We start from the raw sequence: 14470 nt of genomic DNA on the forward strand, positions 1-14470 counted from the left end.
CCCCCCCCAGGGACAGACGGACACGGAGGACAAGTGACCGGCGGTGACAAGCACAGGCAGCGGAGGCGGGGGGGGGGCACAGGCTGGCAAAGCAACAGGCAGCGGCGGGCAGAGCAACAGGCAGAGCCAGGCAGGGAGGGGGCAGGCAGGGCACAGGCGGAGGAGCCAACAGGCGCAGGCAGGTTGCCGTGGCCACGGCGGTGGCGGAGAGCACAGGCAGAGTGCAGGCAGAGGGGAGGGACAGGCGGGGGGGGGTGGCAGGGACAGGCAGAAGGGGGTGTGGGGACAGGCAGAGGGGACGGGGACAGGCAGAGGGGACGGGGACAGGCAGAGGGGACGGGGACAGGCAGGGCCAGGCTGCCAGACACCGGCTGACGCAGACGCCCCATCGGGCCCGGCAGGGACAGGCAGACAGGCAGCTGCCTGCACAGTCGGACAGGCAGACACCCCCACCGCAGGGGGACGCACGGGTCACCCCCAGCGTTGTCACCTCCCCCCGTACCCCAACAGTCGCCGAGGCGGGGGGGGACCCGGACCCGGGGTCCTCTGCCCAGCCCCCCCCCGGTGACCTTGAGCCCGTCCCTGTCCCCGTCACACAAACCCCGTCCCTGTCCCCGTAACGGTGGGGGGACAAACCTGTGACAGCAGGTGACAAACCCCCTGTCACCATCCCCACACCACCGAGGACAAAGCTGTGTCACCGTCACCATAATGGCAGGGGACAAACCCCTGTCACCGTCCCTGTAACAGTGGGGTGACAAACCTGTCACGGTGGCGGACAAAGTCCCCATGTCACCGTCCCCACGATGGCGGGGGACAAACCCATAACGGGGGGGGACAAGCCCGTGTCACCGTCCCCACAACAGCGGGGACAAACCCGTGTCACCGTCCCTGTAACAGTGGGGTGACAAAGCCGTAACGGCAAGGGACAAACCTGTGTCACCGTCCCCATAATGGGGGGGACACAAACCCGTGTCACCGTCCCCATAATGGGGGGGACAAGCCTGTGTCACCGTCCCTGTAACGGTGGGGTGACAAACCCATAACGGGGGGGGACAAGCCCATGTCACCGTCCCCAAAATGGGGAGGGGGACACAAACCCGTGTCACCGTCCCCATAATGGGGGGGACAAACCCGTGTCACCGTCCCTGTAACGGTGGGGACAAACCTGTGTCACCGTCCCTGTAACGGTGGGGTGACAAACCCATAACGGGGGGGGACAAGCCCATGTCACCGTGCCCAAAATGGGGAGGGGGACACAAATCCATGTCACCGTCCCCAAAACAACAGGGGACAAACCCGTGTCACCGTCCCTGTAACGGTGGGGTGACAAAGCCGTAACGGCAAGGGACAAACCCGTGTCACTGTCCCCATAATGGGGGGGACAAACCTGTGTCACCGTCCCCACAACAGCGGGGACAAACCCGTGTCACCGTCCCTGTAACAGTGGGGTGACAAAGCCGTAATGGCAAGGGACAAACCCGTGTCACCGTCCCCATAATGGGGGGGGACACAAACCCGTGTCACCGTCCCCATAACAGCGGGGACAAGCCCATGTCACCGTCCCTGTAACGGTGGGGACAAACCTGTGTCACCGTCCCTGTAACGGTGGGGTGACAAAGCCGTAACGGCAAGGGACAAACCCGTGTCACCGTCCCCATAATGGGGGGGACAAACCTGTGTCACCGTCCCCATAACAGCGGGGACAAACCCGTGTCACCGTCCCTGTAACGGTGGGGACAAACCTGTGTCACCGTCCCTGTAACGGTGGGGTGACAAACCCATAACGGGGGGGGACAAGCCCATGTCACCGTCCCCAAAATGGGGAGGGGGACACAAATCCATGTCACCGTCCCCAAAACAACAGGGGACAAACCCGTGTCACCGTCCCCATAACAGCGGGGACAAACCCGTGTCACCGTCCCCATAATGGGGGGGACAAACCTGTGTCACCGTCCCCAAAACAACAGGGGACAAACCCGTGTCACCGTCCCCACAACAGCGGGGACAAGCCCGTGTCACCGTCCCTGTAACAGTGGGGTGACAAAGCCGTAACGGGGGGGGACAAGCCCATGTCACCGTGCCCAAAATGGGAAGGGGGACACAAATCCATGTCACCGTCCCCAAAACAACAGGGGACAAACCCGTGTCACCGTCCCCATAACAGCGGGGACAAACCCGTGTCACCGTCCCCACAACAGCGGGGACAAACCCGTGTCACCGTCCCTGTAACAGTGGGGTGACAAAGCCGTAACGGCAAGGGACAAACCCGTGTCACCGTCCCCATAATGGGGGGGGACACAAACCCGTGTCACCGTCCCTGTAACGGTGGGGTGACAAACCCATAACGGGGGGGGACAAGCCCATGTCACCGTGCCCAAAATGGGAAGGGGGACACAAATCCATGTCACCGTCCCCACAACAGCGGGGACAAACCCGTGTCACCGTCCCCAAAACAACAGGGGACAAACCTGTGTCACCGTCCCTGTAACGGTGGGGTGACAAAGCCGTAACGGCAAGGGACAAACCCGTGTCACCGTCCCCATAATGGGGGGGACAAACCTGTGTCACCGTCCCCAAAACAACAGGGGACAAACCCGTGTCACCATCCCCACAACAGCGGGGACAAGCCCGTGTCACCGTCCCTGTAACGGTGGGGACAAACCTGTGTCACCGTCCCTGTAACGGTGGGGTGACAAACCCATAATGGGGGGGGACAAGCCCATGTCACCGTGCCCAAAATGGGGAGGGGGACACAAATCCATGTCACCGTCCCCAAAACAACAGGGGACAAACCCGTGTCACCGTCCCCATAACAGCGGGGACAAGCCCGTGTCACCGTCCCTGTAACGGTGGGGTGACAAAGCCGTAACGGCAAGGGACAAACCCGTGTCACCGTCCCCATAATGGGGGGGGGACACAAACCCCTGTCACCATCCCCATAACAGCGGGGACAAACCCGTGTCACCGTCCCCACAACAGCGGGGACAAATCCGTGTCACCGTCCCTGTAACAGTGGGGTGACAAACCCATAATGGGGGGGGACAAGCCCATGTCACCGTCCCCAAAATGGGGAGGGGGACACAAATCCATGTCACCGTCCCCAAAACAGCGGGGACAAACCGGTGTCACCGTCCCTGTAACGGTGGGGTGACAAAGCCGTAACGGCAAGGGACAAACCCGTGTCACCGCCCCCATAATGGGGGGGACAAACCTGTGTCACCATCCCTGTAACGGTGGGGTGACAAAGCCGTAACGGCAAGGGACAAACCCGTGTCACCGTCCCCAAAATGGGGAGGGGGACACAAACCCGTGTCACCGTCCCCATAATGGGGGGACACAAACCCGTGTCACCGTCCCTGTAACGGTGGGGTGACAAAGCCGTAACGGCAAGGGACAAACCCGTGTCACCGTCCCCAAAACAACAGGGGACAAACCCGTGTCACCGTCCCTGTAACGGTGGGGTGACAAACCCATAACGGGGGGGACAAGCCCGTGTCACCGTCCCCAAAATGGGGAGGGGGACACAAACCCATGTCACCGTCCCCACAACAGCGGGGGACAAACCCGTGTCACCGTCCCCAAAACAACAGGGGACAAACCTGTGTCACCGTCCCTGTAACGGTGGGGTGACAAAGCCGTAACGGCAAGGGACAAACCCGTGTCACCGTCCCCATAATGGGGGGGACAAACCCGTGTCACCGTCCCTGTAACGGTGGGGTGACAAAGCCGTAACAGCAAGGGACAAACCCGTGTCACCGCCCCCCGCGAGCGCCCAGCAGCTGCCCCCCGGCCCCGGTGTCCCCCCCCCAGCCCCCCCACTGTCCCCAACCCCCCCGTGACACCCGTTGTGTCCCCCCCCCCAGTGTCCCCAAGCCCCCCCCGGGTCCTACCTGGCCCGAGCTCCGCGCCGGGGGGCTCTGCCTCATCTCGGCCGTGGGGGGGGGGGGGCGGGGGTTTGGGGACACGGGGGGGATTTGGGGACACGGGGACAGGTGGGGGGGGCACAAGGATTGGGGGGGGGGCAGAGGAATGGGGGGGGAGGGGAATGAACAGGCAGAAACAGGCAGGGCTGGGGGGGGCAGGGGAATTGGGGGGGGGCGGGGGGGTGCGGGGTTTGGGGGTGCGGGGGCTGGGGGGGCCGAGGCGGAGGCGGCTGCACCTGGGGGGAGGAAGAGGGGGGGTGAGGGGGGGTGAGGGGGGGGTGACCCCCCCAAAAGGGTCCGCCCCCCCCCCCCCGAGCCCCCAAATCTCCACTGGGGTCCCAGTTCACCCAGTTGGGTCCTGTCCCAGCACCCCCAGTTTGGCCCCAGCACCCCCCCAGTTTGCTCACACTTCCCAGTTGGGTCCCAGCACCCCCCAACTGGATCCCAGTCCGTCCCCCCCTGCCCAGTCCCATCCCAGTCCCACCCCAGCACCCCCTAACTGGGTCCCAGTCCCCTCCCAGCACCTCCCAGTCCCCCGCCAGCCAGGTCCCAGTACCCCCAGTCTCACCCCAGCACCCCCCCAGTCCCATCCCAGCATCTCCCAGTCCCCCCCCCAGTCCCCCCAGCCATGTCCCAGCACCTCCCAGTCCCCCCCCCGGCAGGTCCCAGCACCCTCCAGTCCCACCCCAGCCCCCCCCAACTGGGTCCCAGTTCCCCCCCCAGTCCCCCCAGCACCCCCAGTCCCCTCCTAGCCCCCCCCCAGTCCCCCCAACTGGGTCCCAGTCCCCCCCCCCCCAGTCCTCCCAGCCCCCCCATTCCCATCCCAGTACCCCCACCTGGGTCTCAGCACCCCCCAACTGGATCCCAGCCCCCCCAGTCCCATCCCAGCATCCCCAACTGGGTCCCAGCACCCCCCAACTGGATCCTAGCACCCCCCAGTCCCCCCCCAGTTCCCCCAGTCCGGCCCCGCCACCCCCCCCACCCTGCAGCACCCGCCGCCGCTTGCAGAATACTAATGGGGCCGGAGCGTGCGGCTGTGCGGCTGCCTGTGTCTGCCTGTCCCTGCCCGTGTCTGCCTGTCCTGCCTGTGTCTGCCTGTCCCTGTCTCGCCCCCCCCCCACCCCCCCGCAGGGTGCCAGTGCCCCCCCGGGGTGCACAGGCGTGGGGGGTATCGGGGTGCTGTGCTGGGTGTCCCAGCCCGGGGGGTCGGGCTGTGATGGGAGGGGTGTTGGGGTGTCAGGGGGTGCTGGGGGGTGTCAGGGTGTTGGGGGGGGGGTGTTGGGGGGGATTGGGTTGTTGGGGGTGTCAGGATTTTGGGGGGGTGTTGGGGTGTTACAGGTTGTCGGGGGGTGTCGGGGCGGTGTTGTGTTGGGGGGTCAGGGGGCTGTCAGGATGTCGGGGTGTTGTGTTGGGGAGCTGGGTGTTGGGGGGTGTCAGGGTGTTGGGGGGGGTGTTGGGGGGGATTGGGTTGTTGGGGGTGTCAGGATTTTGGGGGGGTGTTGGGGTGTTACAGGTTGTCGGGGGGTGTCGGGGCGGTGTTGTGTTGGGGGGTCAGGGGGCTGTCAGGATGTCGGGGTGTTGTGTTGGGGAGCTGGGTGTTCGGGGGTGTCAGGGTGTCGTGTCAGGAAGTGCTGGGGGTGCATTGGGGGTGTCAGGGTGTTGTGTTGGGGGGTGTCAGGGTGTTGGGGGTGGCGGGGAGGTGCTGGGGATGTGTTGGGGGGGTGCCAGGGTGTCGGGGGGGTGTCAGGGGGTGTTGAGGGGTGTCAAGGAGTTGGGGGTGTAGTGTTGGGGGTGTCAGGGGATATTGTGTTGGGGTGTTGGGGGTGTCGGGGTGTCATCGGGGGTATCGGGGTGTTACGTCGGGGTATCAGGGTGTTGGAGTATTGAGGGTGCATTGGGGTATTGGGGTGTCAGGGGTCTGTTGGGGGGTGTCGGGGGTGCGTTGGGGTGTTGCGTTGGGGTGTTGGAGGGTGTTTGGAGGGTGGTGGGGTATTGGGGGGTGTCGGGGGTGCGTTGGGGTGTTGCGTTGGGGTGTTGGAGGGTGTTTGGAGGGTGGCGGGGTATTGGGGGGTGTCGGGGGTGCGTTGGGGTGTTGCGTTGGGGTGTTGGAGGGTGTTTGGAGGGTGGCGGGGTATTGGGGGGTGGCGGGGGTGCTGTGACGGGGTGTCGGGGGGTGTCGGGGTGTCAGGGGGGTGTCGGGGGGGGTCCCCGCCCGGCGCTCACCTCTCACGCTCCCCACCGCATCCCGCCGCCGCCGCCGCCGCCGCCGCCGCCGGTCACTCGGACACCGGCACCGACCCCGCCCCCGGGGACCGGCCACGCCCCCTCCCGGTACCGGCCACGCCCCCTCCCGGTACCGGCCACGCCCCGCTGCCGGTCCAGAGCCGGACAACACCCGGGGCAGGCGGACAGACAGACAGACAGACAGACAGACAGTCCGCCACACCCCCCCCCCCAGCTCGGGTGGGTCATTAAGATTCAAAGCGGGTCGCTACAGCCCGACAGACCCCGGGACCCCCCCCCAGCCCCCCCCGGACACCCCCAGCCCCCCCAAACACCCCCCAGAGCCCCCCCAACACCTCCAGTCCCCCCCAACACCCCCCAAACACCCCCAGCCCCTTAAACACCCCCAGAGACCGCCCCAACCATCCCTAGTCCCCCCTCACACCCCCCAAACACCCCCATCCCCCCCAAACACCCCTAGTCCCCCCCAACACCCCCCCAAACACCCCCCAGAGCCCCCAGTTACCCCAGAGCCCCCCAACACCCCTACACCCCCCTGAACACCCCCCAGAGCCCCCCAACACCCCTACATCCCCCCAACACCCCCCCAAACACCCCCCAGAGCCCCCAGTTACCCCAGAGCCCCCCAACACCCCTACACCCCCCAAACACCCCCCCAACCACCCCCCAGAGCCCCCAGTTACCCCAGAGCCCCCCCCAAACACCCCTACACCCCCCCAACACCCCCCAGAGCCCCCAGTTACCCCAGAGCCCCCCAACACCCCTACACCCCCCCCAACACCCCCCAGAGCCCCCAGTTACCCCAGAGCCCCCCCCAAACACCCCCAGAGCCCCTCCCCCCAGCACAGCAGCCCAGATGCCTGGGTTCCTCCTTTAGCCCCGCCCCCCCGGTGGGGCGGGGCCAATAGGGGGCGGGGCCACCCCCCACCCCCCACCCCCCCCGGCCAGATTTGGGGGGCAGCTACGGGGCAGGAGACCCCCCCCCCCCCCCCCCTTCCCAGGCCTCGGGAGCCATTTTGGGGCAGAAAAGGCCATTTTCTCTGTTGTGGGGGCTGAGGGGGGGCCCCCAGAGCGGGGGGGGGGGGACTCACCGCGGGGGGGGACAACCGCCGTCGCAACACCGGGGCCGGCGAGGGCGAGCGGGACCGGCGGAGAATCGCTGGGGCTGGAGAGGAGCTTTAGGATCGAGTCCGACTGTTAGGCTAAAACTACCACGGCCCCCGCGAAACCACGGCCCTCAGCGCCGCGCTGAACACCCCCGGGGCCGGGGACGCGCCCGCCGCCCCGGGCACCCCCTTCCGGCACCTGAGCACCCTCGGTCAGCGGCCGCGCGCACGCCATCCCTGAGACAGAAACTGGTGCCCAAGGCTGAGCCTAAGCCCGGGCCTAAGCCCCACCTAAGCTCCAGCAGGAGTTTAGGAAGCAGGGGGGGCCATTCTGAACCCCGGGACTCGACGGGAGGCTGCCTCACTCTTTATATTTCTTCCCTTAGACATAAACCATTGCCCAAGGCTGAGACTAAGAGACTAAGACCGGGCTTAAGCTCCAGCAGGAGTTTAGGAAGCAGGGGGCCTGCTCTGAACCCCGGGACTCGACAGGAGGCTGCCTCACTCTTTATATTTCTCCCTTTAGACAGAAACCGGTGCCCAAGGCTAAGCCTAAGCCTGGGCCTAAGCCCCACCTAAGCTCCAGCAGGAGTTTAGGAAGCAGGGGGGTCCTTTCTGAACCCCGGGACTCGACGGGAGGCTGCCTCACTCTTTCTCTCTCTTCCCTTAGACATAAACCATTGCCCAAGGCTGAGACTAAGGCTGGGCCTAAGCCCCACCGAAGCTCCAGCAGGAGTTTAGGAAGCAGGGGGCCTGCTCCGAACCCCGGGACTCGACGGGAGGCTGCCTCACTCTTTATATTTCTTCCCTTAGACATAAACCATTGCCCAAGGCTGAGACTAAGAGACTAAGACCGGGCTTAAGCTCCAGCAGGAGTTTAGGAAGCAGGGGGGTCCATTCTGAACCCCGGGACTCGACGGGAGGCTTCCTCACCTCCTCACCCTTTGTATTTCTCCCTTTAGACAGAAACCGGTGCCCAAGGCTGAGCCTAAGCCCGGGCCTAAGCCCCACCTAAGCTCCAGCAGGAGTTTAGGAAGCAGGGGGGCCTGCTCCGAACCCCGGGACTCGACGGGAGGCTGCCTCACTCTTTATATTTCTCCCTTTAGACATAAACCATTGCCCAAGGCTGAGCCTAAGCCTGGGCCTAAGCCCCACCTAAGCTCCAGCAGGAGTTTAGGAAGCAGGGGGGTCCTTTCTGAACCCCGGGACTCGACGGGAGGCTGCCTCACTCTTTCCATCTCTTCCCTTAGACAGAAAGCGGCGCCCAAGGCTGAGCCTAAGCCTGGGCCTAAGCCCCACCGAAGCTCCAGCAGGAGTTTAGGAAGCAGGGGGCCTGCTCCGAACCCCGGGACTCGACAGGAGGCTGCCTCACTCTTTATATTTCTTTTTTTAGACATAAACCATTGCTCAAGGCTGAGACTAAGCCTGGGCCTAAGCTCCAACAGGAGTTTAGGAAGCAGGGGGGTCCTTTCTGAACCCCGGGACTCAGCAGCAGGGTCTTCCTCACTCTTTCCATCTCTTCCCTTAGACAGAAAGCGGCGCCCAAGGCTGAGCCTAAGCCTGGGCCTAAGCCCCACCTAAGCTCCAACAGGAGTTTAGGAAGCAGGGGGGGCCATTCTGAACCCCGGGACTCAGCAGCAGGGTCTTCCTCACTCTTTCCATCTCTTCCCTTAGACAGAAAGCGGCGCCCAAGGCTGAGCCTAAGCCTGGGCCTAAGCCCCACCTAAGCTCCAACAGGAGTTTAGGAAGCAGGGGGGGCCATTCTGAACCCCGGGACTCGATGGGAGGCTGCCTCACTCTTTCCATCTCTTCCCTTAGACAGAAAGCGGCGCCCAAGGCTGAGCCTAAGCCTGGGCCTAAGCCCCACCTAAGCTCCAGCAGGAGTTTAGGAAGCAGGGGGGTCCTTTCTGAACCCCGGGACTCGATGGGAGGCTTCCTCACTCTTTCCATCTCTTCCCTTAGACAGAAAGCGGCGCCCAAGGCTGAGCCTAAGCCTGGGCCGCGCCTCGGCTCCTCTCGGAGGGGTTTAGGAAGCAGGGGGTTCCCCCGCGCCGCTCGCGCCGGCTCTCAGCCGCTCTCCAGCCCCGAGAACTCTCTCAGCCCTCCCGGCTTCCCGGCCTAAGGAGCCCGTCGTTCATCACCCCGCGGCAGCAGACGGCTCCTGCCTGCGGGTCACGCCGGCGCGCAGGAGCGATGGCCGCAGGCAGCGGCCGCGGCCGGGCGCCGGGCTGGCGGCCGGGCGCTGCCCGCGGGGACGTGGGGGGACGACGGGGACCCTCCCCAGGGGGACGGGGACCCCCCGTGGCGGGGCCCCGGGGTTAAGGGGGGAGAGGGGGGCGAGCCCCCGCCATGGCGGGGCCCCGGGGCTGGGGAGGGGGGACGGGGGAGAGGGGTGAGGGACGGGGGGGAGCCCCCGCCATGGCGGGGCCCCGGGGCTGGGGAGGGGGGACGGGGGAGAGGGGTGAGGGATGGGGGGGAGCCCCCGCCATGGCGGGGCCCCGGGGCTGGGGAGGGGGGACAGGGGAAGGGGGGTGAGGGATGGGGGGGAGCCCCCGCCATGGCGGGGCCCCAGGGACAGGTCCCCTCCATGACAGAACCCCGGTGCCGGGGTGAAGGACGAGGGGAAGGGGGTGAGGGAAGGGGCTGAGCCCCGCCATGACGGGACCCAGGGCTGGGGTGAGGGACATGGAGGAGCCCCTGCCATGGCAGGACCCCAGAGCTCAGGTGAAGCACAGAGCCGAGCCCCCGCCATGGCAGGACCCCAGGGCTGAGGTGAGGGGAAGGGGCCAAGCCCCTGCCATGACAGGACCCGGGGCTGAGGTGAAGGACATGGAGGAGCCCCCGCCATGGCGGGACCCAGGGCTGAGGTGAGGGATGAGGGGAAGGGGGTGAAGGGAAGGGGCTGAGCCCCGCCATGGCAGGACCCAGGGCTGGGGTGAGGGATGGGGATGAGCTCCCTCCTTGAGAGGGCCCTGGGGTTAAGGGGAGAGATGGGGCCGAGCCCCCGCCATGACGGGACCCGGGGCTGGGGTGAAGGACATGGAGGAGCCCCCGCCATGGCAGGACCCCAGGGGTGGGGTGAGGGATGGGGATGAGGGGAAGGGGCCGAGCCCCCGCCATGAGAGGACCCGGGACTGGGGTGAGGGATGGGGGTGAGCCCCCGCCATGGCAGGACCCCAGAGCTCAGGTGAAGGACATGGAGGAGCCCCCGCCATGGCAGGACCCAGGGCTGGGGTGAGGGACGGAGCCGAGCCCCCCCATGGCAGGACCCAGGGCTGAGGTGAAGGACATGGAGGAGCCCCCGCCATGGCAGGACCCGGGGCTGAGGTGAGGGAAGGGGGTGAGGGACGGGGCCGAGCCCCCCCGAGAGGACCCCGGGGCTGGGGTGAGGGAAGGGGGTGAGGGAAGGGGCCGAGCCCCCGCCATGGCAGGACCCGGGGCTGGGGTGAGGGAAGGGGGTGAGGGAAGGGGCCGAGCCCCCGCCATGGGAGGCCCCGGGGCTGGGGTGAGGGACGGAGCCGAGCCCCCCCGAGAGGACCCCGGGGCTGAGGTGAGGGATGGGGGTGAGGGAAGGGGCCGAGCCCCGCCATGGGAGGCCCCGGGGCTGGGGTGAGGAAAGGGGGTGAGGGGAAGGGGCCGAGCCCCGCCATGACAGGCCCCGGGGCTGGGGTGAGGGACGGAGCCGAGCCCCCCCAGAGGACCCCGGGGCCGAGCCCCCGCCACGCCGGGCCCCCGGGGCCGCCCCCCACCGTTCCGCAGCCCCACGCCGGGGCGCGGGGGCTCCGGGAGGCGGGGGGGGCGGAGGCCGCCGCCCGCTCCCCTCAGCGCCGCTTTCCCGCCTTTTCCCTTCCCGCCCTTGGCGGCGGGGCGGGGCCGGCGCGTTCCCGCCCGCGGCGCAGGCGCGCGGGGGAGGGGGCGTGGCCCGCGGGGGCGCACGCGCCGTGTCAATGTCAGCGGCGGGCGGCAGGTCAGGGGGGGGCGGGGCCGGGCCGCTGCACCCCCGCTGCACCCCTGCACCCCCCCCCCGCACCCCCGCACCCCCCCTGCACGGCATCGCACCCCTGCACCCCCCCTGCACCCCCTTGCACTGCATTGCACCCCGCACTGCACCCCCTGCACCCCTATTGCACCCCCTGCACCCCCATTGCACCCCCATTGCACCCCCTGCACCCGTATTGCACCTCCTGCACCCCCATTGCACCCCCTTGCACTGCATTGCACCCCGCACTGCACCCCCTGCACCCCTATTGCACCCCCTGCACCCCCACTGCACCCCCTTGCACTGCATTGCACCCCCTTGCACTGCATTGCACCCCGCACTGCACCCCCTGCACCCCTATTGCACCCCCTGCACCCCCATTGCACCCCCATTGCACCCCCTGCACCCGTATTGCACCTCCTGCACCCCCATTGCACCCCCTTGCAGTGCATTGCACCCCCTTGCACTCCATTGCACCCCGCACTGCACCCCCTGCACCCCTATTGCACCCCCTGCACCCCCACTGCACCCCCTTGCACTGCATTGCACCCCGCACTGCACCCCCTGCACCCGTATTGCACCCCCTGCACCCCTATTGCACCCCCTTGCACCCCATTGCACCCCCATTGCACCTCCTGCACCCGTATTGCACCCCCCATTGCACCCCTGCACCCCCATTGCACCCCCATTGCACCCCCTTGCACTGCATTGCACCCCTGCACCCGCATTGCACCCGCATTGCACCCCCTATTGCACCCCCTGCACCCCAATTGCACCCCCCTTTGCACCCCCCGGCACCCGCCTGCACCCCCAGTTGCGCCCTGCATTGCACCCTGCATTGCAATGTGCATTGCACCCTTGAACCCCCTATTGCACCCCCCATTGCACCCCCCATTGCACCCCCTGCACCCCGCTAACCCCCCTGCACCCCCCTGCACCCCCCTGAATGCCCCTGCACCCCATTGCACCCTGCGTTGCAATGCGCATTGCACCCCTGCACCCCCTGCGCCCCCTGCACCCCATTCCACCCTGCATTGCACCGCATCGCACCCCCTGCACCCCCAATTGCACCCCCTGCACCCGGCGTTGCACCCCGTGTTGCACCAGTGCACCCCTCGTTGCACACCACAGCGCACCCAGCGCACCCTGCATCGCGCCCCACTGCACCCTGCATTGCACCCAGCATTGCACCCAGTATTGCACCCTGCGTTGCAGCCTCTGCACCCGGCACTGCACCCCGCTGCACCACGTTGCACCCAGTGTTGCACCCAGTGTTGCACCCTGCATTGCACTTTCTGCACCCCGCATTGCACCCAGCGTTGCACCCAGTGCACCCCACACTGTACCCAGCGTTGCACCCCGCATTGCACTTTCTGCACCCTGCGTTGCACCCGGCGTTGCACCCCACTGCACTGCATTGCACCCTGCATTGCACCCTGCATTGCACCCAGCATTGCACCCTGCGTTGCACCCTCTGCATCCCGCGTTGCACCCTGCATCGCACCCTCTGCACCCCGCGTTGCACCCTGCATTGCACCCTGCATTGCACCCTGTGCACCCTGCGTTGCACCCCATGTTGCACCCTGCGTTGCACCCTCTGCACCCCACGTTGCACCCTGCATTGCACCCTCTGCACCCCGTGTTGCACCCTCTGCATCCCGCGTTGCACCCTGCATTGCACCCTGCGTTGCACCCTCTGCACCCCGTGTTGCACCCTCTGCATCCCGCGTTGCACCCTGCATTGCACCCTGCATTGCACCCTGTGCACCCTGCGTTGCACCCCATGTTGCACCCCGCCTTGCACCCTCTGCACCCCATGTTGCACCCTGCATTGCACCCTCTGCACCCCACGTTGCACCCTGCATTGCACCCTGTGCACCCTGCGTTGCACGCCGCGTTGCACCCTGCATTGCACCCTCTGCACCCCGTGTTGCACCCTCTGCACCCCGCCTTGCACCCTCTGTACCCCATGTTGCACCCTGCATTGCACCCTCTGCACCCCGCGTTGCACCCTCTGCACCCCGCCTTGCACCCTGCATTGCACCCTCTGCACCCTGCATTGCACCCTGCATTGCACCCTCTGCACCCTGCATTGCACCCTGCATTGCACTCTGTGCACCCCGTGTTGCACCCCGCCTTGCACCCTCTGCACCCCACCTTGCACCCCACGTTGCACCCTCTGCACCCCGCGTTGCACCCCGCCTTGCACCCTCTGCACCCCGCCTTGCACCCCACGTTGCACCCTCTGCACCCCGCGTTGCACCCCGCCTTGCACCCTCTGCACCCCGCCTTGCACCCGGGCCCCCTCCCGCACGCCTGCGCGCACACGCGCGTGCGACGGGGGGGGGACGCGGCGGGTGACGTCTGGGGTGACCCGGCCACGTGCCGCGGGCGCGGCGCGCCGCCGCGTGCCGCCGTCCCCGGTGCCACCACCCCGCCACCCGCGTCCGCCGCAGGATGCTGCGTGCCGGGCGCGCGGCGACGGCGACCTCGCGGCCGGCGGCCTCGGCGGCCTCGGTGACCTCGATGGCCTCGCTGGTGGCGGCGGTGGCCCGGGCGCGGGGGCGGCGTCACCCCGAGGTGCCACCGGGCTGGGAGCAGGAGTTCAGGGACACCTTCGTCCCCCTCTCCCGGGAGCAGCTGCAGCATCTCCTGCTGACGGTGACACCGGGGGGACACGGGGGGGATGGGGGGGATGGGGGGGGATGGGGGGGCACATGGGGACACAGGGGACAGGGGGACATGGGGGGACATGGGGACATGGGGGGACATGGGGGCACAGGGGACGGGGGGGACGTGGGGACATGGGGACATTGGGGGACATGGGGACATGGGGGCACAGGGGGACATGGGGACATGGGGGGGGACAGGGGGGGATGGGGGGGCACATGGGGACACAGGGGATGGGGGGGACATGGGGACATTGGGGGACATGGGGACATGGGGGCACAGGGGGACATGGGGACACGGGGGGGACACGGGGACATTGGGGGACAGGGGGGGACGTGGGGACATGGGGGGACAGGGGGATGGGGGGATGGGGGGGACATGGGGACACAGGGGACATGGGGACATGGGGGGACATGGGGGACAGGGGGGGACATGGGGGACACAGGGGAGATGGGGGGACATGGGGACCCCCATCTTCTTGGGGACAACGGGGACACGGGGGACAGGGGGACAGGGGGACATGGGGGGAGATTGGGGGACAGGGG

The 14470-nt window shown here is 67.4% G+C and overlaps 1 protein-coding gene across 1 annotated transcript in view; it reads left to right on the forward strand.

Annotated features, from left to right (window-relative positions):
* Positions 1-11204: 11204 nt before the first annotated feature.
* The window catches only part of TMEM143 (transmembrane protein 143), a gene marked incomplete at its 3' end in the record, with an annotated part of 14738 nt that continues 11472 nt past the window's right edge, over positions 11205-14470 (forward strand). The window contains exons 1-2 of the mRNA XM_082338771.1: positions 11205-11243; positions 13712-13916. Of these exons, the coding sequence (XP_082194897.1) occupies positions 11224-11243; positions 13712-13916 (225 nt within the window). The 5' untranslated portion in view covers positions 11205-11223. The remainder of the gene's footprint in view (positions 11244-13711; positions 13917-14470) is intronic.

Source organism: Platalea leucorodia (genome assembly GCF_965183815.1).
Source record: "Platalea leucorodia genome assembly, contig: HAP1_HAP1_SCAFFOLD_232, whole genome shotgun sequence".
Taxonomy (NCBI): domain Eukaryota; kingdom Metazoa; phylum Chordata; class Aves; order Pelecaniformes; family Threskiornithidae; genus Platalea; species Platalea leucorodia.